The sequence below is a fragment of the Schistocerca americana genome, chromosome 7 (genome assembly GCF_021461395.2).
Source record: "Schistocerca americana isolate TAMUIC-IGC-003095 chromosome 7, iqSchAmer2.1, whole genome shotgun sequence".
In the NCBI taxonomy this organism is placed as follows: domain Eukaryota; kingdom Metazoa; phylum Arthropoda; class Insecta; order Orthoptera; family Acrididae; genus Schistocerca; species Schistocerca americana.
Genome location: NC_060125.1, coordinates 553,354,811 through 553,382,214, shown reverse-complemented (window position 1 = coordinate 553,382,214; position 27,404 = coordinate 553,354,811). Strand labels below are relative to the sequence as shown.

Below are 27,404 nucleotides of genomic sequence, written 5' to 3'. Positions count from 1 at the left end.
GCCCGATAAAAATACCATCCTTAATTTTTGTATCACTTAATTTCGGAAATTTCTCTCTTATGTACTTAAATGTCCCGTCCCTCTTGTTTCATACCTTTGACAAAATTTTTCATTAAACCCAGCTTGATATTCAGGGGTGGAAGAACATCATCTTTTGAGTCCACGAGAGGAGCAGCAACGACATTTTTCTCGCTAGGATTAAGATTTCGCCAAGACTGCTTTAATATAATGATATTTCCTATTCCTACTGACCCACATTCATTAGAACTGGCACTGTTTTGTGTACCCCGGTTGCATACCTAAGAGTATGGCAATGACTTTTAGATCACCACAGATTTTTCATTTGTGTTCTCGACATTTGACCGAGTCCAAGAGGGCTGTCATATTTGCATGTCTCCTTCATGTGAACTGCATGACCAACACCACAGAAATAGAAGGTAGATGGTTGCCATTGTAAAATAGCACAGCTTTCAAACTAATCTTGGAGGAGTCTATAAATAGCCTCCGTTCGGTTGGATCATGGTTCAAATTCAAAGATTTCTACAAGCCATTAATGTCGCAGCAAACCAAAAGATTATTTTTCATCTCCATAAAGGGAAGCAGTTCCATGTGACTTTTCTTGTACAAAGAGGCTGTGACATCACTTTCGAGAAGATTCCATTGCAGCAGTCGAGACCCAAGAATTTCTGCTTTCTCATTTGACAGTTCAATGTTTCTAATGAGATCACTCAATTGCGCTTGACTCAGTCTGTGCAGCGTATCAACTTTGCCCTCAAAATCAGGGTCACTGGATATTGTGGCGGTTTTGCGTATCAACAACATGGACAAATACAATGAATATGGATGATATGATACTCTATGGTATTCTGCGGTTTGAATTCACTCTGATATTTAGCAGTTGCATTGATCTGATTTTATAAATGATAATGACAATATTATACACATGTATAGTGCAATATTCATACAACAACTTCTGCAGGATAATTATTTTGTTCAAATTGCACAGGAACTCCACCTGACGTAGTCTAATAATGTTGACTGTAAGTTGTGTTCATATCGATAAACTTACAGATCCTACATCAGAGCTTTTATAATTTTTGTCTTCGATGGATTTAATTATTCTTAGCAAATTGATCATGAAAAGGAACCACAGAATACCACCCGCATACAACACTGACGTATGCTACCGGAAATATTTTTCTCTGTGATTCGTGCGTAGTTTAATTTTGGCCTCATACATCAGCAATGGAATCTTGTTCAACAATAAATACAATCAGCACTGTTCTTAGAAGATGCAGTCTGATTCGATTTTTTTGTAATATAAATAGAGCTCAGTACCACCAGTGCACATTTATTTCTTACACATCGGAATATTGTTTGCAGTTTCAAGTAATTTAAATTTGCCGCTGAGATAAAAGTTAAGGTGGCGGCCAACAAAAGATAGAGGATTTCTTTTTTAATTAAGATTTTCCTTTGCTCAATAAATAATTAATCATTTAAATTGATGCCACCAAAAAACTATTAATACTGTTTTGCAAATTAGTTTAACACAAACCCTTGATATTTCGACCAGAAGTACAGACGAAGTTGCTATATAATCGCAACTAACAATGGCTGCGCTTCTTGCAGCTATCATAAAACAATTAATACAAAATTATAATTAAAAGAAGTGATTTTTCAATAATTAATCATAAATAGTTTTAACGCATTTGGCTCTATTTGTTTTTTACCGTCAAATGAACATAAGACTACAATAATTTTACGTTAAATGTTTTTCATTCAACAGACCTCAAATCGATTCGCGTCTTGCGTCAGCGACGTACATCAGAAGAAGACGACAAAAGGGTAAAAAACAAAGGAAAAGAATGACATATATTAACAAAGAATGTGAGACAAATATTATCTCTGTTTTACATAATTATCATATTTTTAAGAAATAATTACATTATTGAATGAATATTATTGAGATACGTAATTTTCCACACTTTCATATCCCATTCGTCCCCTTACAGGTAAAACAAAAAAAATATCGTGGATGTTATAATATGAAAAGCTTGTTTGGTACTTCCTCTCCTCCCCTTCCTCTCCTCCCCTTCCTCTTCCTTCTTTTTCTTCTTCTCCTTCTCCTTCTCCTCCTTCTGTCTTCATTTTCTGCTTCAAACACACAATTTTCGGGTGGCGTAGGAACTGGTAAACTATCTGAATGCGGAATGGGTCGATTAGCAGAGCGAAGTTTCGGGTACTGAACTGTTCTTTCTTTCTTTATAGACAATGCTGCATTTATAATTGGAGCCAAGCAGAAATAGCACTTGTACGAGGGCAGTTCAATAAGTAATGCAACACATTTTTTTTCTCGGCCAATTTTGGTTAAAAAAACCGGAAATTTCTTGTGGAATATTTTCAAACATTCCCGCTTCGTCTCGTATAGTTTCATTGACTTCCGACAGGTGGCAGCGCTGTACGGAGCTGTTAAAATGGCGTCTGTAACGGATGTGCGTTGCAAACAACGGGCAGTGATCAAGTTTCTTTTGGCGGAAAACCAGGGCATCTCAGATATTCATAGGCGCTTGCAGAATGTCTACGGTGATCTGGCAGTGGACAAAAGCACGGTGAGCCGTTGGGCAAAGCGTGTGTCATCATCGCCGCAAGGTCAAGCAAGACTGTCTGATCTCCCGCGTGCGGGCCGGCCGTGCACAGCTGTGACTCCTGCATTGGTGGAGCGTGCGAACACACTCGTTCGAGATGATCGACGGATCACCATCAAACAACTCAGTGCTCAACTTGACATCTCTGTTGGTAGTGCTGTCACAATTGTTCACCAGTTGCGATATTCAAAGGTTTGTTCCCGCTGGGTCCCTCCTTGTCTAACCGAACACCATAAAGAGCAAAGGAATTGCTTGCTCGTCATGTGGCTGAGGGTGACAATTTCTTGTCAAAGATTGTTACAGGCGATGAAACATGGGTTCATCACATCGAACCTGAAACAAAACGGCAAGCAATGGAGTGGCGCCACATCCACTCCCCTACCAAGAAAAAGTTTAAAGCCATACCCTCAGCCGGTAAGTCATGGTTACAGTCTTTTGGGATGCTGAAGGGGTTATTCTGTTCGATGTCCTTCCCCATGGTCAAACGATCAGCTCTGAAGTGTATTGTGCTACTCTTCAGAAATTGAAGAAACGACTTCAGCGTGTTCGTAGGCACAAAAATCTGAACGAACTTCTCCTTCTTCATGACAACGCAAGACTTCACACAAGTCTTCGCACCCGAGAGGAGCTCACAAAACTTCAGTGGACTGTTCTTCCTCATGCACCCTACAGCCCCGATCTCGCACCATCGGATTTCCATATGTTTAGCCCAATGAAGGACGCAATCCGTGGGTGGCACTACGCGGATGATGAAGAAGTTATTGATGCAGTACGACGTTGGCTCCGACATCGACCAGTGGAATGGTACCGTGCAGGCATACAGGCCCTCATTTCAAGGTGGCGTAAGGCCGTAGCATTGAATGGAGATTACGTTGAAAAATAGTGTTGTGTAGCTAAAAGATTGGGGAATAACCTGGTGTATTTCAATGCTGAATAAAACAACCCCTGTTTCAGAAAAAAAATGTGTTGCATTACTTATTGAACTGCCCTCGTATGTATAGTTTGTAGGCTACCGCCAAACCATAGGCACAGCAAAAGCTGTAGATTTTTCTTATTTTTGAGCCATTCTCGCAGTGTAGCTGAACATGCGTTGCAACGTACATATGGAGCGCAAGACTTATCGTGGTCCCCTACTTTCATACCGAAATAATGCTTATAGGCAGTCTTCACGAGAGGCGTCAGGCTGTGGTTCTGTAAGGAAAATGTTATTTGACCACAAATGTAACAAAAATTATTCATTCACGTTATGTACACATTTTCGTGACATTTTTACGAATTTTAAACTACAAAAGCATTCTCACACCAAACATTCTGCTTTAATTACAGCAGAAACTATATGAAACTCAGTCACAGCAACAGTATCTATGTTTACGACTTACAAACAGCTTAAGACATTTGTGTTTTGTTACTAGACAGGTGTGCCAACTCCGAAAACAAAATTTCCCCCAAATTGAAAATATTGACTATAAGAATGAAATGTCACTTTATCTCACAAGCAAGAGCTAATCTGTCATTTTTATGGTGATTTTTTAATTCAGCAGTTGAAAATGTATAAGAACTAACTATTTTTCATTGTTGGCCAGTGTATTTTCAGATGACCTAAAATCACTAACCACGGCACCAGGAAAACTTTCAGCTTAAAGCAATGCTTACAAAAAGCATAATTCAAACTGAGGCCTCTTTAAAGGGTGAATAAAAATCGTTTCCTTTTAATGGTGGGATTACTATAGCAAAAATTTATCCTGATGCGCCTTTTAAAAACAAAACAAAATTTCTCCAAAACTTAAGCCAATGTAAAAGAGGGAAATAAGATTTTAAACAAATGTTCGCAATTCTAAAAACAGTAAGGTTGCACTGAGGAGTCTTTAAAGGGTAGTAAAAACCTTTCGGACTTTAAACAAACTGGCGGTAGTAAGATTGCACTGAGCCACTCGCGAAGGGCGAGCACCTTGACTTCCACATCTCCATCAGTTCAGAGGCAGAAGTTCCGGAATTACAATTATCGCGAACTAATTTACAAGGCGTAAGTTCGGTAAAACGTGGCATGCCGGGGGGGACTAAAAACGTGGGCACAGCCAAGCTAAATCAAATAACTGTGCGGTTCTAGGCGCTTCAGTCTGGAACCGCGTGACCGCTACGGTCGCAGGTTCGAATCCTGCCTCGGGCATGGATGTGTGTGATGTCCTTAGGTTAGTTAGGTTTAAGTAGTTCTAAGTTCTAGGGGACTGATGACCATAGATGTTAAGTCTCATAGTGCTCAGAGCCATTTGAACCATTTTTTCAAATAACTACTACGCCGATATGGTGTAGGAAAACACAGTACGCTGCGGGCAGGGGAACTTCAACAGTAACCACTAAAGGGGAGAACCGAAGAACAACCTCCAAACCAAATAAAGCGTCTTCAGTACGGGCAGTAGCCAGCAGAGCAGTTCGCAAGGACTCTGACTACAAAGCAATTTCTCGAGAAGCGCACACTGCCCAGTTCCGCCACACGAAGCGCTGGCCCTGCTGAGTCTTCCGGTGACCACCAGCTGCTCCAGACCGGCGCGAGCTCCCGCCTGGTGGCTGGACTCCCTGCCCGTGACGCCGGCAACCTGCGGTGCTCTGTGTGTCACCCGAAACGGCTGTCCACCGGCTCCCTGTCCAGACACTCTTCACAACTTCACGATCGCTTCCTCTTACATCCCCCCAAACCAAAGAGATCACTCACCGATGATAGCCCCCTAGATAAACTCTCTGGCCAACAACACGGGCGCGACCTAGTAGATAGTGTCGGAAGTTCCATGCGGCTTTTCGCGGATGATGCTGTAGTATACAGAGAAGTTGCAGCATTAGAAAATTGTAGCGAAATGCAGGAAGATCTGCAGCGGATAGGCACTTGGTGCAGGGAATGGCAACTAGCCCTTAACATAGACAAATGTAATGTATTGCGAATACATAGGAAGAAGGATCCTTTATTGTATGATTATATGATAGCGGAACAAACACTGGTAGCAGTTACTTCTGTAAAATATTTGGGAGTATGCGTGCGGAACGATTTGAAGTGGAATGATCATATAAAATTAATTGTTGGTAAGGCAGGTACCAGGTTGAGATGCTTTGGGAGAGTCCTTAGAAAATGTAGCCCATCAACAAAGGAGGTGGCTTACAAAACACTCGTTCGACCTATACTTGAGTATTGCTCATCAGTGTGGGATCCGTACCAGATTGGTTTGACGGAGGAGATAGAGAAAATCCAAAGAAGAGCGGCGCGTTTCGTCACAGGGTTATTTGGTAACCGTGATAGCGTTACGGAGATGTTTAGCAAACTCAAGTGGCAGACTCTGCAAGAGAGGCGCTCTGCATCGCGGTGTAGCTTGCTGTCCCGGTTCCGAGAGGATGCGTTTCTGGATGGGGTATGGAATATATTGCTTCCCCCTACTTACACCTCCCGAGGAGATCAAGAATGTAAAATTAGAGAGATTCGAGCGCGCACGGAGGCTTTCCGGCAGTCGTTCTTCCCGCGAACCATACGCGACTGGAACAGCAAAGGGAGGTAATGACAGTGGCACGTAAAGTGCCCTCCGCCTCACACCGTTGGGTGGCTTGTGGAATATAAATGTAGATGTGGAACTAAGGTATCAGGTTTATGTTTAGTAACCGTGAAACTGTCACGGAGATACAGGCTCTATTTGCTATGGGGAACATTGTGTCGGGCATCCGTGGGTCCAATGGAGCTGGTGCAAGGCACCACGTTGGCCAAGCACTATCGTACACTTGTTGCAGACCACGTACACTCTTTCCTGACGATCATTTATCCCAACGGCAGTTTTCCAGCAAGATACTGCGCCATGCCACAAGACCAGGATTGTGAAGGAGTCATTGGAGGAACAAAGTGGCGAGCTACAACTGATGTGGTGGGCCCCTAGCCCGCCAGATCTGAACCCGATCGAACACATGTGGAATGTCGTAGAAAATGGTGTCAGAGCCAGAATTTACGGGATTTAGGTGACTTGTGGGTGCAGATTTGATGCCAACTCCATCCAGCGACCTACCAAGGCCTCGCTGCTTCCAAGCCATGAAGCGCCGCCGTTGTCATCCGTGCCAAAGGTCTATTACTGGATTATAATGTTCTGGCTGATCTGTGTGTGTGTGGGAGGGGGAGGAGGCGGGGGGGGGGGGTTATGTTCTGAGTCTTGTGGGCAAACAAGTCCTCGTTTACAGAATCAACATTATTTCTTACAAAGGAGAGTTTAATCTTCACCAATAAGTGAGTGTAAAAATGTTCAGAAATAATGTAGCAAAATGATGTCAGCGACAGAGGTCTATGTTTTTGTACTTCTGTTCGAAGATCCTTTTTGAAAACAGGGATGGCGTGCGAATTTTTCCAACGCTTCGATGCTCCAGTGACCCACGGTACACTGTCGTTACTTGAGGAACAATTCCTCTCACGTATTCTGTATACAAACGTACAGGTATCCTCTCGCGCCCAGTTGTATTCCCTCTTTTAGCCCAAAGCAATAGGTTTTCTATCCTACAGTCACTTATTTCGGTATCTATCATTAGCGAAACAATTTTGGAAAAAAACTACATGGGAATGTGGAACCTTTTGAGCAGGGGTGGAATCTTTTGAACAGGGGAGATAACCTTTTGGGGAGGGGACGACCCTCTAACAATGAGTGGTGGAGCTTTTGGGTTGCGATGGTGGTGGGTTTTGTGTTGGGGTGGTGGTGGGTTTTGGGCGACAGTAGGGGTTTTTGAACAAGGATAGGGATGTTTTGGGTGGGGTTTGTGTTTTGGGGCAATGATGGTGAATGTTTTGTCTATGTAAGCTTGTAATCTCCCCCTCACTTATCGACCTTAATGACAATGAAAAATTAAACCGCGTGTACCTAATGGAAACTTGGCAACAGCAATCGCCACCGTAGTTAATTTGTCGGTAAAGAGGGAGGAAAGGGTTACATCTAAATGAAAGGAAAAATGCAAGTGAAACTGGTGGAAATTAATTTTGAAAAGGGGTAAAGTTAATAAAGAAAGTAAATGTGCGGTCGTTACGTTAACAATTAACTGGTGTTAATTAGATATCTGAGATTTGGGGAAAATTACGGTCGCCAGTCCTATGCACAACTACTATAATAACTGAAAATGAAAGATTAATGCACATATAATTAGCACTAAAAGCGTGGCAACTGAGGATTGGCACGTGTTGTGTGAAAACTGAATGTTTGTCAGAAGTAATAAATTTCGCTACACTCTGACTTAATTTAGCAAAAGAATTAATAAAACCGGAAAACTGACAGTTAATTTAGTGGTTGACATTAATAGTAATTCTGAAGAGCTACGAAATTCAATGAAATAAGGTTAGTCTTGGACTACCTCAACAATCATTTCAAAAGCTACATGAATCTACGCAATTTAGAAATAAGAGATTTAACTTTGACCTTGAATTAAATGATTCTGAACAATTAACAATAGTAAAATGCAGTACGTACCAAGCTGAGCTGCAGTCACAGGTAAGATAAAATATGGCAACAAAATTCGCACTCCTAATTTCTGCTTATGTAATCTAAATATTGTAGCCAGCTATGAATACTTTTACTGAACTTTGAAATTAAAGTAGCAAAATGGAATGATATTACTTTAATGCTGGCGTTTGAATTTCAACGACACTTGGGTTCATTCCAGAAAAGGAAGGGACCCTGCTTGGTAATGCAATTGGGACAATGAGCAACAAAGGTTTATGCTACGTTGCTGTAATTTTGTGAGACAAATTGAACAGTTTGAAAAGCTGAGGTCTGCCATACAGTTCAAAAACTTTACGTGCTTCCAGTCTTTCTTGTTGGTTGATTGAAGGTTTGAAGTCGCCGATAGGAGGTGGCGACAGTCACTCATTGTCGGCCGTCGATGTTGCAGAAGCTGGATGCTGGCGCGCCTTCTTCTCGACACAGTCACCAGGCGAAACGGGCTCTTGATGTGCGCCAGCTAATGCTTCCCGTCCGCGACACGGTGTCAAGTCGAGCGCAATTACATGCTGCCAAACCCCGAAAGCGCGGCAACTCGCGGGAGCGTCACACAACTCACCTGCTCCACCGCCCTACTCCAGCCAGACTCCCTCTGCCCGCGCTCCATGCGGCGGAGTTAACACTACGAAAGATCCTAAACACCTTGGTTCTCCACACGACCTATCGATGTAATCGTTCGATAGCATAGTTTTCCCTAGGCCAGACCCAGCGTAAAAATACAAATAATATTTACAAAACAAACCAATTACACATCGACATATATATATATATATATATATATATATATATATATATATATATATATATTGTGTGTGGTGTATATATACAAATAGTAAAACAATTACAATATATAAAGACACAGAAATGTCATTTCTTCAGGTACCAAAATAAGGAAAAAAAATTATAGTACAATAGATGGAAATAGGAGGATATGCATTTCCGGCGTTACAAGCTTTTGGCTTCGGCGAGATCTTAAGTGCTATCAGTTTGGGTTAGGATGTGTAGGGTGCTCTGGTTCTGGGGGAGGGCGGGGGGTGGTACAGTTTCTTCATGAGCTGCAGTAGTATTTCTTCTTCCCCACTCATCGGACAGTTGCTTTTCACCCAGTGGTTTAGTGGGTGCCTCAACCACACAGATGCTCTCTTCACCGTGGTGTGTTGCTTACCAGCAGCTACAGAAGACGTGACGAGCTCTCGGCTGCAGTGCTCAGACATCAGTTCTCGGCGGCTGTTCCAGAAATGGCGATGAAGCAGTGGGTGCGCCGGCTGCAGCCGCTGGCGCTGTACGCGATGCTGGCGGCCACGGTGGTCTTCCTGGTGCTGCAGCTGGTGCTGGCGCACGCCACGCACGCCCTCACCCTGCTGGTCGACGCCTACCACATGCTCTGCAACCTGGTCGCCCTCGCCGGCTGCATCATCACCATCAAGGTGAGCCGCCTGCCTGCCAAACACTAGCTGCATGCTGGGGTGCATTTTTCACTGCCTGTACTTGTATTCACTGCCTGTCTTTCCTCTCGTCGTTTTCTGGCCTCGAATATCGTATGCCGACCTTACATTATCCCTCTAGTCAATGTTCTCAGGTGACCTCATGTCTTGCATCTCTAAGTAGTTAGTCTGCACATCGGACGCTCAAATGTGTGCCATCCCTTGATGGCAGTGCAAGGTTAAGTACCTTCACTTGGAATATTCAGCACTTATATTGGATTTTCTTAAGTTATTTCATTTTATTTATTTCATTTTATTTATTTATTTATTTCATTTTATTTATTTATTTATTTCATTTTATTTCATTTATTTCATTTTATTTATTTCATTTTATTTATTTATTTATTTCATTTTATTTCATTTATTTCATTTTATTTATTTCATTTTATTTCATTTTATTTATTTCATTTCACTTATTTATTTATTTCATTTCACTTATTTATTTCATGCACTGTCGCACCATGTAGGAAGGAAGGAAGATTGTGGTTTACAGCTCGTGCTAACTGTATCATTAGAGACAAGATTACCGATTCAGATTGGTACAGATTACAAAAAGAAATCAGCCGTGTACTGTAAAACCAAAAAAAAAAAAAAAAAAAAAAAAAAAAAAAAAAAAAAAAAAAAAAAAATCCCAGCATTTGGATCAGGGAATTTACGGAAATGAATGAAAACCTATATTTGGATGGTAGTTTAACGAAAACTGACATTCTGAGACCAGGACTGTGTACAAAATGAAAGTTGATTCTTGCAAAGAAGAAAACAGCCAATTATTTACACAAATAGCGTCTGCACGGATTGCGAACCAACAGATTCATCTTCAGGCGGCTGTTTACGTTTAAATTACATTTGTTGTCAGCTATTTCCTCCCCCCCCCCCCCCCCCCCCCCCGCCCTTTGTGGCGAAAGTTCATTGGGATGGTAATGCACTACAGCAGAAAATGAGGAGAGAGACAGCCAGCTGAAATAATTTGTAATGACTGGGCTACCAATCTCGCTCGCTGGCCTGTGGAAGGGTACGACGAACGAGGAACCGTCTACTGAGTCTGTGAGTGTTTTCTCAGTAGCAGAAGTACCATGAATGTTTCGTTTATGCAAGTCTCGTCGCCCTCTGTTCTTAAGATGGTTGTGTAGCCCATGATTTACTGCGATGGAAATAGGATTATTATAAGAGGTAAGGATCCATCTTAATGCAATTTGGCTCTTATTAACAACTTCACTAATTATCCCTCTAGTGTCGTTAGCAGATAAAAATTTCTCATGAACCCTGTTCGTTATTATGTCAACAGGTAAACTTCATGTGGCCGGCCGCGGTGGCCGTGCGGTTCTAGGCGCTCCAGTCCGGAGCCGCGCTGCTGCTACGGTCGCAGGTTCGAATCCTGCCTCGGGCATGGGTGTGTGTGATGTCCTTAGGTTAGTTAGGTTTAAGTAGTTCTAAGTTCTAGGGGACTTATGACCACAGCAGTTGAGTCCCATAGTGCTCAGAGCCATTTGAACCATTTTGAAACTTCATGTGAGTACACGTAAAAGACTTCTTATTTTTTGTTACACGTACGCCAACAAATATGCCAATGACAATTAGCCCTCGGTGGAATTGTGTATGGTCCAAAACGGTGCAAGGTAGGCGCAATATATGAGCATCACACATCTCGACTGAGTAATTCATTTTAGGTTCAAGGCGCTCAAGAAATAGGTTTTTGACTTCCATTGTTGACGAACGGGAGTAACAAATGTGTCGGATTTTCTCTCTCTGTCTCTCTCTGTCTCACACACACACACACACACACACACACACACACACACACACACACACACACACACACACACACACGCCCTAGGGAGGACTCGAACCTCCGCCGGGACCAGCCGCACAGTCCATGAAAGAAGCTATGCTGCATACATTTAGGTTTCTTGGCCATCTGGTTCCGCAACCAGTGGCGGACTAAGAGGGAGGCGAGGCAGACGTCCCGCCCTGGACTTCTGGGGCTGGGAGCTACCAAATCTCGTGGGCAGACAATCAAACCATTGATTACACAAACAAGGCGAAATTATGTTGTGTATGCAGAACATAAACATATTACCATGCAATGGTAAATGTCAGTGGGTGTTGGGGTTGGGTTGTTTTGGGAAAGGAGACCAGACAGCGTGGTCATCGGTCTCATCGGATTAGGGAAGGACGGGGAAGAAAGTCAGCCGTGCTCTTTCAAAGGAACTATCCCGGCATTTGCCTGGAGCGATTTATGGAAATCACGGAAAACCTAAATCAGGATGGCCGGACGCGGGATTGAACCGTCGTCCTCCCGAATGCAAGTCCTGTGTCTAACCACTGCGCCACCTCGCTCGGTCAGTGGGTGTGGTCAGAAGTTTTAAATTTTTTGTAAAACATTGCGTGAAACTAAAAATTGTAGAATGATAACCAATTGCGCTAGACGCAATTACTCACACGGTTTAAAAATAATCACGTAAGTCCAGTTTATTTATTAATTTTTTACTGTAGTGTTATTCTCGAAACTGCTTTTTAAAGATTATACGTAATATTATATAGTTTATCTCATGAATATAAGAATCCAGTAAGCTGAACTAGATCAGTCATCTAAATTTAAGCAACGGTTTTTACCAACTGTACATATCAACACTAAAGTCATCTAGACTTTATACGCTCGAAGTAACCTTAGAAAAACTTTTGATAACTTTTTTCGTATGGGGAAAGACTGCAGAGAATACGTCAGTAGGTATTCGACAGCAGTTGGAGGGAGACGGGCTGGTTACTGCGTTGTGCAGGGCTCGAGGCTGCCGCCAGCGCCAGCTGCACACGGAGCAGCACAACGAAAGTTACGAGAAGTCACTCCAAAAGCTGTTCAGTTCCTGTGCCGATCATTCCTTAAATCTTTCCGGAATTCCTCTATCCTCAAGTGTCCCGTCTAGTCTCGCATGTTGAGAGAAGTTATATTCAAACTTCTCATCTTCTACAAACAGATGGAAATTACTTGTAGAGAAAACAGGAAAAAGTTTGAAACGATTGTCTGAAACTCGTGCTCAGTAAAGTTCAGTTAGTCATAAAAGAAAACGTGGAAACAGTTGTGAGTACATCAGAAGAAATGCAAGATCCATTCAAGGCAAACCTTGACACTAGATATGCAGCAAGCTTGTTCCTTCAGGGTATGTGTGATTTTACTTGTGGCACACGAGACTGCAGGAAATTAATTTAGCTGAACAATTTCTACTGTATCCAGAAGCTAATCAGGAAAAAGGACTCTTCAAATGAAAAACCGTGAATGAGTTTTTAGTGACGGAACGAATCGCAATTGAATCGGTAGTTCGAAGAAGGGAACGAATCCAAAACCTCCTTTTGTGGGAAAATATAAAAAAACGTTCTCCGTTCTTATTTTTAATTTTGTCTTAACCGAGCAGTTATGAGATTCCTCACATTAAGCTGCTGTTTTAGTACGCTGGGAGAAATGAATTTGATTGTCCTGAAGGACACATCACAATCTTAAAAATCGAGAATTTGTTCCTTACTTCAAACTGATTATGAATTAGGCATTAAAAATTCTTATTACAACAACACAAATATTCATATTTTCAAAAAAACTTCCATAATACTGCATATACAGGAAATCTCTATACTGCTAAGCTGGGTTTAAATAACACAACCTTTACTTAAGAAGTATTCTGTCTATTCTTGGAAGTCGGAAATGAGGACTTTCGCAGGGATTTGGTTTACATAACTTAGGCCACCAATTCTTTGAAGTACTTCCAGCCGAGATTTGAGTAACACTGAATTCTGTCTTCATTGGATTGAATTGAATAACGTATTACTGTGACGTGCAAATTCTGTATAGTCGTCTGATTTTGCTTTTTGCAAACCCGAAATTGTGATCACATTGAAGAAAGGAGTGCCCTCGCAATGGGAAGTTGTAATAAATATTTGTAGATTGCCTACTAACAACCAAAGCAAGGAAAAAGCACACTAAGTGTTGTTCAGGTTTTGACCCCCGTAGTCGACAATGAAAAGGTGAAATTATTTAATTTTTCAACCGCTGTATACAATATATTTCGTCACGGCCACGTATAGCTTCTCCTTCCGGATAAACGTAGAAACCGACAGAATATGTTTTTATATCGTGTAATACAAAATACATATAACCACAGTTTCCTCAGTTAGACTGTTTCCAGAACAGGCAATTTTGCCCCAACCTTCGGGTCATTAGAAAAGAGTTTTTATTTCTGTTTGTTATGGAACTTCTGAGAACGACGAAAATGTAAGATCTTATCGGCGACAGCTGCCCACTTTGCATTGTCGTTCCGATATGAACAGTTAGTTCCTTATAAATAACAGATATCGAAATAAGGGCGCTCAAATCTATAATAACTTTCGTGGAAGTACTTTCCATAAAAGTATGAGAGTCATATTTTCCTTTCTTGGAAAAAATTGGACTTTTTTTTGCAAAAGAGGGCATAATAGTTTTGATAAGTTCGGCACTTAAATACTTTATATTCTGATCGTTGTTATGTTTTCCTTTAACGGGAAATATATTAATCTTTTCATCGATAAAAGCGCGAATGTTGTTCGCTACTGCATTACTGCGATGTCCCTGCTTGCGCCTATTAAATATAAACGATAACCTGGTTTGCAGTTATTAGTGACGTTAATGGGAAAATTGCTTTATTCTTTATGTAATATACGCATCTAAATGCAGTTCCAGACAGAGCATTTTTGTTTCTCGTGTAATGAAAGGCAATGAACGCACGATAATCTCGTTTGAGTGGTGCGATTCTTTCAGAGCCCCTCCCTAGTGGTGATTTTCGACCAATCATCCCCGTTTAGAATGTGTCCTGCTCGTTTTTACAACGCACATGCAGAAAACTTTTCACGTAAAGTTTTGCAGCAAAGTTCCTTCTCATCTACACTTAACCTTTCAGTTAATTTATGTTTTGTCTTAGACGATACTGTTACACGTGTCCTAATACTCGACACCACGAAGTCGTTTATTTTTCTACACTTCATGACCACAAATTTCTGGACGACGAATGCCTGTCTTTTTACTGTAGCAGAGTCAGTAATGCCTTCAGAAGTGGATGAAGCGGCCGTAGCAATAACCTGATACGTAGCCCCACAACAAAAAACGAGACGTCACACTAGGAACACGAAACAAACGCGCTTTTAAAACATGCAGAGTAGTTACATCAATAACTATTATTCATTTATCCTCATTGAAGAATATCTAAACTCTGACGTGAGACACTAAACACACTACAATACTCTGATGCACTTTAAACAAGAGATTTTAAGCAACAACAGATATGAACACCGACTGTTACCGCGATCATGGCGTGGAGGGTGACAAACTTGAAACTGTGATATGTTGCTGCTTCAAACTAACGAATATTACCAAGTAAGATTAACTCGGTAGATGAGTGGTTTTGGTTCCCTTTTTATAGCTCAATACGAGCATATATATTCTAAAAACGTTTGGTGAAAACAAACAAACAAAAAAATAGATTTTTGGCGTTTGGTCTGTTTTTCAAACTATCGCTTCAATTATACATTTTTGGAATTAAAAATGCAATGATATGAACATTAACATTAACCTACGAGGAAGGAGGAGGGTAAATAAAACAGTGCCGGGTGAACTAGCGAACAATGCTGGATTCTCTCTTCAAAAAGTAGTTCGTCGAGCAATTTTTGAATGCATAGAGAGATTTATTCAAGAACTTCAACGATACACAGCAGTGAACGAAATCATCAAAATTATCCAAATTTTGGAACAAAATTTATGCTCGAAGCTTCAGATTACTTCTTGCTGTAGCTCTGGAGAATCTGGTCCAAGTTTGATACGGAGCAGGTGCTACAAGAAATAAAAATTTGGAAAATGTGAAAAATTTCATATTACCCCCTGGAACTGCTGGTAAAGTACTTTATTTACGAATTTATTCCACACAGAGTCGCCACCGTGTGCCTTGAATCTGTTCAAAGCGTTAGCGCCGATGACAGTTTTAACATGAATGAGTACACTATCACCCTTCCATAGATTGACGATGTAATTTATATTGCGATACAACAAAAGCATGTAATTCATGATTTTCATCACCCGATAACAGTGATTTTATAATCCTAACATGATGCTGTCAATACTTTCATGAACCTGATGACACTCAGACCACCGAAACTGGTTGTGTAAATATATTTTTTCAGCAGCAGCTCAAGGCGGCATTATGACATTCTTTCAAATGTGTAATAGCTGTGAGGCACCACTTCCTGAAAATAGAAAGGTATCGTAGTCTACGTTTCTGTATGATATGGGCAGCCCAAGAAAGCCTTCAATTTGTAAGTAAATGGAACTTCTGTGAATCATTGCCCCATACATCACTTGCAATCCAATACTTCTTAACCATTTTTGTCTCAGTAGCACCATTCGAGAGAACATTTTCTAAACTGAAACTCATAAAAAAATTATCTTCGCTCTACGATGAGTCAAGGACGACTCGCTAGTCTGCGCATTTTATCAACGGAAAGAAAAGTTTCACGTGAAATACGACGTTATTGAGAACTTCAGTAAAATAAAAGCACGGAAACATAGACTACAACATTATTATTGATATATTTCGTATTACGGCTACGAAACAAACTGGTATTACGCGAGCTTTGTTTCCAGACAAACAAAATAAAAGATAATTTTCTTATTCAAATTCCTCAATATTTCTCTGCGCTCTACCTGATGGTTCCTGTGCTAAATACTGATACGTATTTGGAGTTTCTCACCATTATTTTTAAGTATGAATGTTAAAATTAGTGGAGCATACAGTACGCAATGATAAATACTTGATTTTTGTGAGCCATCACGTCTACATCACACAATATTTTACAAAATGGACGCCACAAATACATCAGTTTCTAAGCAGAGCCGCGGTGTCGCTTACTTTTGCCGCCCCCAGGCCTCCGTAGGGCTTAGTGCGCCACGGTAAGTGACGGTAAAAAGTTAAAACTTGAGAAAAACCTGATTAATAGACTTTGTAGCAGTCAGGTCAGTTGCGAACAGATTAATAATTCACGTAATGGTACTTGCAATACTAAAATAAGGGGTACAGTATAAAAAATAGTGCCAATGGCGTTAAATGGAACGAGGACCGCAATGGCAGACGGCAGTAAACAATTAATTTTTGACGCCATATATCCATAATTAGTGACGTAAGATTGATAATGCATCACTACAATAAGAGCAAACAAGATGAAAAGTGGGAAGAAAAAAGTTGTGAACATAAAAAGATGCTATGTTTCGTAAACAAAGCTGAAGTGCGACCTCCAGCAGATGACCAAATGAGAGGAAGCGCAGACGCCAACCAAAAAAACGCGAAGAACTGTAAGTAATCGCTTATTTACATAAAAGAGAGACGTGAACTGTTTTATAATGTACAAACTAACATATCAAAACGAAACTGTATAATTCTAGATCCCACTGACAATGGCTTAAAGTGAAAAAAGGAAAAACAAAACACAGTGCAACAAGAGAAGGCGCTTTTTATTTACAAAAGAAATATTTCTGGGCTTGCTGCGGAGGATGGCCGCTCAAACAAATTCGCATTTTTACTTTTTGGGATGTAGAATAATTTACGCTACCAATTATTCGTCACACAACCGGTTTCGGGCTTGTGCCCCTCCTCAGGTGTTTATACATTCATGAACATGTTTATATTGCTGGTGACTAAACAGAGACAAGTGGAACAGTTGTAAGTGGCAACGCAGCATTGTAGAAAGTATATCTGTACTTACATAAAGATGAAGTACCCTTACTATAATTACGAAACATGGACGTGAAAATGATAACAAATGTGCAGCTGAGTGGAACAATTGTTACCACAGCGTGATTGTAATAAGGATGCCTCGTCTTTATGTAAGAAGAGAGATATTTCTACATCTACATCCATACTCCGCAAGCCACCTGATGGTGTGGGGCAGAGGGTACCTTGAGTACCTCTACCGATTCTCCATTCTATTCCAGTCTCGTATCGTTCGTGGAAAGAAAGTTTGTCGGTATGCCTCTGTGTGGGCTCTAATCTCTCTGATTTTATCCTCATGGTCTCTTCGCGAGATATGCGTAGGAGGGAGCACTATACTGCTTGACTCCTCGTGCAGGTATGTTCTCGAAACTTCAACAAAAACCTGTACCCAGCTACTGAGCGTCTCTCTTGCAGAGTCTTCCACTGGAGTTCATCTATCATCCCCGTAACACTTTCGCGATTACTAAATGATCCGGTAACGAAGCGCGCTGCTCTCCGTTGGATCTTCTCTCTCTCTTCTATCAACCCTATCTGGTACGGATCCCACATCGATGAGCAGTATTCACGCAGTGGGCGAACAAGTGTACTGTAACCTACTTCCTTTGTTTTCGGATTGCATTTCCTTAGGATTGCCCCAATGAATCTCAGTCTGGCATCTGCTTTACCGACGATCAACTTTATATGGTCATTCCATTTTAAACCACTCCTAATGCCTACTCCCAACAAATGCTGCCTTGCCACTTACAATTGTACTACTTGTATCTGTTTAGTCACCTGGAATATAAACATGTAAATGATTGTATAAACACCTGAGGATGGCCACAAGCCCGAAACCGGTCGTGTGACGAATAAATTATCTTTTATTGTGGCTGGTAGCGGGATTTTTCTGCGCCCTATACCAGGTGTTCCGGTATGAAATGAGCGTTAAGATGCAAATGTGTCGATAGGGAACATTTGTTGTGAACGTGCCTTAATTTTTTTATTTGGTTGGTATGACATCTGTCAAAGATATTTAGTGTACATAAAGTCATGGAACAAACATCATATTTTTTCATCGTGTTAACAATGTCGAATTTTGTACCAGAAAGCATTAATTTTTTGTTTTCATTTGAAGAAAAGTGCTGCAGAGTAGCATCGAATACTTGTGATATGGTGATCATGCTCTATCAGAAACAACATGCAAAAGATGGTTTCAACGGTTCAGAAATGATTTTGATGTAAGAAATGAAGAACGTGGAAGACCACCAAAAAAGTTCGAAGACACAGAATTGCAAGCAATATTGGATGAAAATGATACTTTGAGTCAGAAGCAAATGGCAGCAATGCTAAATGTTGCACAACAAACAATTTCTGACCGTTTGAAAGCTATGGGAAAGATCCAAAAGTGTGGAAAATGGATGCCGCATGAATTGAATGAAAGACAGATGGAATACCTAAAAACCATTTGTCGCATTTTGCTTCAAAGACATGAAAGAAAATCAATTTTGCATCGAATTGTTACTGGCGATGAAAAATGGATTTATTTTAATTAATCTTAAATTAATCTTTAATTAATCTTAAACGGGAAAAATCGTGGGTTAATCCGGGACAACCATTAACATCGACGGCAAAACCAGATCGATTCGGCAAGAAGACGGTGCCCTGTGTTTGGTGCGATCAGAAAGGTGTGGTGTATCATGAGCTTCTAAAACCCGGTGAAACTGTGAATACTAAGCGCTACAGACAACAAATGATCAATTTGAACTATGCATAGATCGAAAAAAGACCAGAATGGGCCAGAAGACATGGCAAAGTAATTTTTTTACACGACAATGCACCTGCGCACAAAACTGGTTCAGGATGCAATCAAAACACTTGGCTGGGAGCTGCTACCCCACCCGCCGTATTCACCAGACGGAGTCCCTTCCGACTGCCATTTGTTTTCATCAATGGGACTCGCATTGGCTGAGGAACACTTCGATTCCTACGAAGAAGTCGAAAATTGGGTGTCTGATTGGTTTGCTTCAAAAGACGAACATTTCTATTGGCGTGGTGTCCACAAATTGCCAGAAAGGTGATCAAAATGTATAGAAAGCAATGGTCAGTACTTTGAATAAAATGTTTTTACTTTTCAATTCAAAATTAGTGTTTCATTTTCACAAAAACACGCTCATTTCATACCGGTACACATGGTAAAGGAACAGTCACGGAGTTTAACAGCATCCACTATGGGTAAAATACGCTTTTTACTATGTTTTCCTCCTCCTCCTCCTCCTCCTCCTCCTCCTCCTCCTCATCATCATCATCACTTAAGACTGATCATTCCTTTCAGCGTTCAGTCTGGAGCATAGTCCCCCTTATAAAATTCCTCCATGACCCCTTATTCAGTGCTAACATTGGTGCCTCTTCTGATGTTAAGCCTATTACTTCAAAATCATTCTTAACCGAATCCAGGTACCTTCTCCTTGGTCTGCCCCGACTCCTCCTACCCTCTACTGCTGAACCCATGAGTCTCTTGGGTAACCTTGCTTCTCCCATGCGTGTAACATGACCCCACCATCTAAGCCTGTTCGCCCTGACTGCTACATCTATAGAGTTGATTCCCAGTTTTTCTTTGATTTCCTCATTGCGGACACCCTACTGCCATTGTTCCCATCTACTCGTACCTGCAATCATCCTAGCTACTTTCATATCTGTAACCCCAACCTTATTGATAAGGTAACCTGAATCCACCCAGCTTTCGCTCCCATACAACAAAGTTGGTCGAAAGATTGAACGTTGCACAGATAGTCTTGGTACTGTCTTTCTTCTTGCAGAAGAGAGTAGATCGTAGCTGAGCACTCACTGCATTAGCTTTGCTACACCTCGCTTCCAGTTCTTTCACTATGTTGCCATCCTGTGAGAATATGCATCCTAAGTACTTGAAACCGTCCACCTTTTCTAACTTTGTTCCTCCTATTTGGCACTCAATCCGTTTATATCTCTTTCCCACTGACATTACTTTCGTTTTGGAGATGCTAATCTTCATACCATAGTCCTTACATTTCTGATCTAGCTCTGAAATACTACTTTGCAAACTTCCAATCGAATCTACCATCACAACTAAGTCATCCGCATATGCGAGACTGCTTATTTTGTGTTCACATATCTTAATCTCACCCAGCCAGTCTATTGTTTTCAACATATGATCCATAAATAATATGAACAACAGTGGAGACAGGTTGCAGCCTTGTCTTACCCCTGAAACTACTCTGAACCATGAACTCAATTTACCGTCAACTCTAACTCCTGCCTGACTATCCATGTAAAGACCTTTAATTGCTCGCAAAAGTTTGCCTCCTATTCCATAATCTCGTAGGACAGACAATAACTTCCTCCTAGGAACCTGGTCATAGGCCTTTTCTAGATCTATAAAGCACAGATACAATTCCCTGTTCCACTCGTAACACTTCTCCATTATCTGCCGTAAGCTAAAGATATGGTCCTGACAACCTCTAAGAGGCCTCAACCCACACTGATTTTCATCCAATTTGTCTTCAACTAATACTCGCGCTTTCCTTTCAACAATACCTGAGAAGATTTTACCCACAACGCTGATTAAAGAGATACCTTTGTAGTTGTTACAATCTTTTCTCTTTCCATGTTTAAAGATTGGTGTGATTACTGCTTTTGTCCAGTCTGATGGAACCTGTCCCGACTCCTCCTGTGAGCACTAATTAGCAATTCTGAGTGAATAGAGATTGACGGTGTGTAAAACGTGACGGTGACGCGTGTGGGAGCAGGTCGGGCTGGGACACGGCGCACGGCGCACGGCTCTATCACGGCCGTGTGCTGTGCAGCGGCCCTCGCCGTTTATCCCATCAGGGCGCTTCCTGCGGCCACAAGGACACGCGGCGGCGAGCCGAGGCGCGCCTGCAGCGCCGACCCGCGTGCGAGCGGCCTCCTGCCCAGGGGTCCCACTCTCAAATACTCTTAAACAAGATCACACTCGGGTGACAAGTCGCGGGACAGCGGTATGCACGTAGACGAGGTATAAAAGGGCGGTTCATCGGTAGAGACGACATTTGTACTCGGGTTGCGGCGGCGCGGTTTTTTCCGTCCCTTTACGACGAACCTGCACCTACCTGTGAACATTCTCAGCAGGAAAGTAGGAAAGCCGAGCGAAACCTACTGTACTTCGACGTGAACCAGGCTGCAATTGAAGTCACTAATCTACCTTTCCACTTAGTCACCCTGAGGCGTAGCGCCATATACCGATCCTGCCTTGGAGGATCCCATCGGAATAATTATGCCAACACTTTACCACACTTTTGATGTATGAAGCACTGATAGATCCGGCAACTTATCGTTTTCACCGGAACTACTACTACATACGTCCGAACTAAAAAAATGACTGAGCACTATGGGACTTAACTGCTGAGGTTATAAGTCCCCTAGAATTTAGAACTACTTAAACCTAACTAACCTAAGGACATTACATACATCCATGCCCGAGGCAGGATTCGAACCTGCGACTGTAGTGGTCGCGCGGTTCCAGACTGCAGCGCCTAGAACCGCTCGGCCAAACCGGCCATACGTCCGAACTATTTCATGGCTAGGCTCCCACTCTTCTCTAGAATACTCTTCTCTACCAGCCGAGAAAGACGCGCGAAGAATATTGCTTTACCATTGGTAAGTTTACTCAACAGCCAACAGCAAAACCACATTCTCCCGCGTCAACCGCGCTTTTCACCAATAACCAATTGCAAAATAGTAAACATAACGACTGCACTTTTACCGACGTAATTTTCTAATATGCTGAACTTTTGCTTATGCATAAAGTTATTTACTATTGTTATCTATACCTGAATTAACTTTCCCTTTACCATTACTTTACAAATCTATTCTACAAAAATCCCCTTTGTCCATATCCATACTTCTTCGAAATGTTCCCACAATAAATCCTACTACACAGCTCGTTAAACAATTATCTTCATATTAACCTTAAACCACACTCACGCATCATTCATACTGCAAAAACACATTTATAACATTTTTCATACACACAAAACATACAAACAGTTTATGAAAAACACTATCACTTAGTGCATTCTAGTGGACACAATCGAAACTAAAATCACAGTCCCCCTATCCAATATTGTCCTCTATCGGCTTATCAACCGATAAACTACGTGCGCGTCCAATCTCGCGTCACCATCTGTCACTATCCAGCTCTGAGACACGTCTCCCACTTAACAACCTCCAAGGCAGGATCGGTATATGGCGCTACGCCTCAGGGTGACTTGGTGGAAAGGCTTGCGACGTGATTGTGGTCGCACGACGCGAATTAACAGACTTCGAACGCAGATTGTTAGTTGGAGCTACACGCCTCTCGTGGACTCGTGACCGTATCGGTTGGACGCTGGACGACTGGAAAACCGTGACCTGGTCGCACCATTCCCGACAGAAGGGTTCGAGTGTGGCGCAGACCCCACGAAGCCACTGACCCAAGTTGTCAACGAGACACTGCGCAAGCTGGTGGCGGCTCCGTAATAAGGCGGGTCCACACTGAGCGCGCCGTGCCGCGCCGCGCTGCGCAAAACGGCTCTGCGCGCTCAGTGTGGACGGCGAACCGCGCTGCGCCGCGTCGTGCCTCGCCGCGCAGTTTTCCCACTGTTGTCGGTACATCAAAGGAAGTCGAGCGTTTAGGCGGGTCCACACTGAGCGCGCCGCGCCGTGCTGCGCCGCGCTGCTGCACCCCGCGCACAGCTGTAACAGCTCCCGCCTTCCGCGCCCCGCCGCGCCGTTCCGAGGCGCGCACTGTGTTCCAGTTGGAGCGCGCGCATCGCCTGAAGATGGAGCGAGCGAAGCCCCGTCTAAACTGAGCGCGCGCAAACGCGCCACTTCCTTTGATGTACCGACAACAGCCGGAAAACTGCGCGGCGCAGCGCGGTTCGCCGTCCACACTGAGCGCGCAGAGCCGCGCACAGCCGTTTTGCGCAGCGCGGCGCGGCACGGCGCGCTCAGTGTGGACCCGCCTTTTGCGCGCGCTCAGTTTAGACGGGCATGCGCTCGCTCCATCTTCAGACCGTGCGCGCGCTCCAACTGGAACACAGTGCCCGCCTCGGAGCGGCTCGGCGGGGCGCCGACGGCGCATTCCTCTCTGTTACAGCTGTGTGCGGGGTGCAGCAGCGCGGCACGGCGCGCTCAGTGTGGACCCGCCTTTAATGTGCAGGCTGTGTTTACATAGAGTGGACTGGGTCCTGACTATATTCGGATACTTGGAGACAACGTGCAGCCATTCGTGTTCCCAGACGACGGTGGAATTTTTATGGATGACAATGCGCCATGTCATCGGGCCGCAATTGCCCACGATTTGTTTAAAGAACATTCTTGACTGTACGAGCGACTGATTTGGCCAACCAGATCGCTCATCAATCCTGTCGAATATTTATGGGACGTAATCGAGAGGTTAGCTCGTGCAGAAATTCCTGAAACGGCAACACCTTCTCTATTGTGGACGGCTATAGAAGCAGCGTGGCTCAGTACTTTTGCAGCAGATTTCCAACGACTGAGCCCACACCACGTCGAGCTGCTGCACTGTGCCGGGCAGAGTGAGGTCTGGCACCATGCCAGGAGGCACACCGTGACTTGTCACCTCAGTATATCTCAGTTCGGTACCAACCACTAAGGACCACATTAAGTGACGATGATACTTTACAGTAAGGCTCTGTTGCTCATGCCAGAGAAAAAGAAAATAGGCAACAACTGAAAAATGAAATGATATGATCGTATGGCATTGTTGGCCGGGAGGCCCCATGCGGGGTTAGTTGACGCCACTTCGGCGACTTGCGAGTCAATGATGATGAAGAACACACAACACCCAGTCATCAGGGGGCAGAGAAAATCCCTGGCCCCGCTGGGAATAGAACCCGGGACCCCGTGCGCCGGAAGCGAGAACGCTTCCGCAAGACCACGAGCTGCGGACAGGCAACAGCTATTTATCGCTTACGCAAAACAAAATATACTTCGTGGACACTTAATTGAAACTATTTGAACAGCATTACCAGCAGTTACCCTAATTTCTTTTGCTTAGCTCAGTTTTCGAACAGCATATAGAAAGACAATGGCAACGCAAGCAAAAATGGCCAAGTGTTTCCAATATAATTGACTATATTAAGGTTTGCAGTGAGTCTGAACTCGACCTTTCGGGATTGATGAGCGATCTGGTTGGCCAAATCAGTCGCTTGTATGTTCAAAAACGTTCTTCAAACAAATCGTGAACACCTTTCGTGGACATGATGAAACAGCAGCATCTAACAATCCTGGAATGAAAACAGTATTGAACCCCGCGCACACTGACGCAAGACGAACTTTCGTCAGGCTGTTGGCACTACAGCACTACACACGGCACATTTTATTGCGTGAAGTAGTGGTGGGGGTCGAGTGAAGTGAAGTGGTGGAGGATTCGGCTGTCGAGTGGTACTGCCCACCGGCCCCACAGTTGGCCAAAGCGCATACACAAATCCGGTTTGTCGGTCGGTACACTATTCCAGATTTTACCGTCGTTTACACTTCACAGGCCAGAACACACAGTATAACGTTGCGGCAGACTGGATGGGGAAGTCTAATCTACATACTGCTTAGTGGTGGAACCTGACACTCACTGTAGCTGAGATTGGGTACCTGGCGTATATGAACGGGTTGAAAAAAATAGACTGAGCACACAGTGTGTGAACGTAAAAGGAAAGTAGAACAGGGCAGTAAAAAAAAACAGCACATAGTGAGCCACATTATCACTGACTTCAAAGTCAGTCTTTGCAGTCTGGCTGTTCCGCTATTTTACTTAGCGGCCTGCACGGTCTGATACGAGAGTATATGAAGACATGCGCAGAAAAAGGGGATAACCCTTATAATGAATCATCCTCCTCTAACATTACCTTTTTTTATAGAGATAATCGACACCCTGTATACTATCGGTTCTTGCACAGGTTAAAATTATCTCAGCTGTTTCATTAAAAAAATTCATCTGATTTTGTATATGGTGTATTAGATTTCAGGCTAGAACGTATAAAAAAAGGAATGACTCTGTTACAATCGATACAAACAGTTGCAATTACTCTTCTTCCAAAAATAATTGAAATTACAAAATTTCTTGCATACTTAAAATTCATATTATTAATTGCACAATCTAATGCTAATTATTAAATTTGTTTCTGGATTAATTTATAAAATAATATATTTTAACGATGATTCACCTTTTCTTTTGTAAGCTCTTTTGTTTTGTTAGTTCTTTTGCTTTGTTAGTTCTTTTGCTTTGTTAGCTCTTTTGCTTTGTTAGCTCTTTTGCTTTGTTAGCTCTTTTGCTTTGTTAGCTCTTTTGCTTTGTTAGCTCTTTTGCTTTGTTAGCTCTTTTGCTTTGTTAGCTCTTTTGCTTTGTTAGCTCTTTTGCTTTGTTAGCTCTTTTGCTTTGTTAGCTCTTTGGCTTTGTTAGCTCTTTGGCTTTGTTAGCTCTTTGGCTTTGTTAGCTCTTTGGCTTTGTTAGCTCTTTGGCTTTGTTAGCTCTTTGGCTTTGTTAGCTCTTTGGCTTTGTTAGCTCTTTGGCTTTGTTAGCTCTTTGGCTTTGTTAGCTCTTTGGCTTTGTTAGCTCTTTGGCTTTGTTAGCTCTTTGGCTTTGTTAGCTCTTTGGCTTTGTTGGCTCTTTGGCTTTGCAGGCTCTTTTGCTTTGCAGGCTCTTTTGCTTTGCAGGCTCTTTTGCTTTGCAGGCTCTTTTGCTTTGCAGGCTCTTTTGCTTTGCAGGCTCTTTTGCTTTGCAGGCTCTTTTGCTTTGCAGGCTCTTTTGCTTTGCAGGCTCTTTTGCTTTGCAGGCTCTTTTGCTTTGCAGGCTCTTTTGCTTTGCAGGCTCTTTGGAATAATGTGAATACTGCAGAATGTAAGTAATAGTGGGCATGCTTCAGATGGAAGTAGACGTTTTTATAAGTTTGTGACCAACAATGTAACTATTGGCTTTTTGAATGTGGATGTTATAAAGTCGGTGCGATTTAGAAGAATGGGATAAAATAAAAAGATATTCGTAGCACAGGCAATTCTTCGTCAGTTATTTCATCTTCAAGAGACTGCAATGTCAAATCAGAATTTTCAGCAACAAGAATGTACTCCTAGACACAACAAGATTTTGAGCCAACAACAACAACAACAACGACATAATCAAGATAGGTAACAAAGTTCTTTTGTAATCTTACTCCTCCTGAAGTTTTCAAAATTTATGGAAGGAATGAGAACACTAATGGTGATGTGTGGGAGAGTGAGATTACACTCTCAAATATAAAAGCTTAGAGATAAATGTTGCTATCTGTTGCTCAGTATGGGAGCTATCAAAATTTGCATTGGTCTCATCCCTGAGTGGTATTTAGGCGTAAGACTAATGTAAATTTTGATAGTTCCTGTACCCATCAACAGATGGCAACATTTATCTCTCGTCTTTTACGTTTGAGGGTTAGCCTGTTTTTCCGCGCATGTCTTAATCTCCATATCAAGGAAAGCGTTATAGGCGATATTTGTTAAAACAATGTAAAGCGCTGGCCGGTGTGGCCGAGCGGTCTAGGCGCTTCAGTCTGGAACCGCGCGACCGCTACGGTCGCAGGTTCGAATCCTGCCTCGGGGATGGGTGTTTGTGATGTCCTTAGGTTAGTTAGATTGAAGTAGTTCTGAGTTCTAGGGGACTGATGACCTCAGATGTTAAGTCCCATAGTGCTCAGAGCCATTTCAACCATTCGAGCACCTCTGTTATAAATGTCATTTTGAAGACTTTGTGTAGCGCCGACAACCATCAGAACTTCATAAACTATAGGGGCTGAAGCGGGAACATCCCACGATGTTACATGAAAAATTCTGAAATGAAATTAGCAGAGAAAGATAAATGTATTTCATTACTTACTGAAAATACCTCGTAAAATTTCGCTCTCGCAATAAATACGCGACACAAGTTTACAAACTCAATGACTCAGTAACTCATTGACAAAAAAAATGTCAAATTTGGGA

At 42.4% G+C, this 27,404-nt stretch overlaps 1 protein-coding gene across 3 annotated transcripts in view; it reads left to right on the top strand.

Annotated features, from left to right (window-relative positions):
* Positions 1 to 27,404, top strand: part of LOC124621799 (zinc transporter 1) — a 338,684-nt gene that overhangs the window by 212,314 nt on the left and 98,966 nt on the right. For all 3 annotated transcript variants that reach the window (XM_047147236.1, XM_047147234.1, XM_047147235.1), the window contains exon 2: positions 9,383 to 9,573. In XM_047147236.1, coding sequence (XP_047003192.1) covers positions 9,385 to 9,573 — 189 coding nt within the window. In that variant the 5' untranslated portion in view covers positions 9,383 to 9,384. The remainder of the gene's footprint in view (positions 1 to 9,382; positions 9,574 to 27,404) is intronic.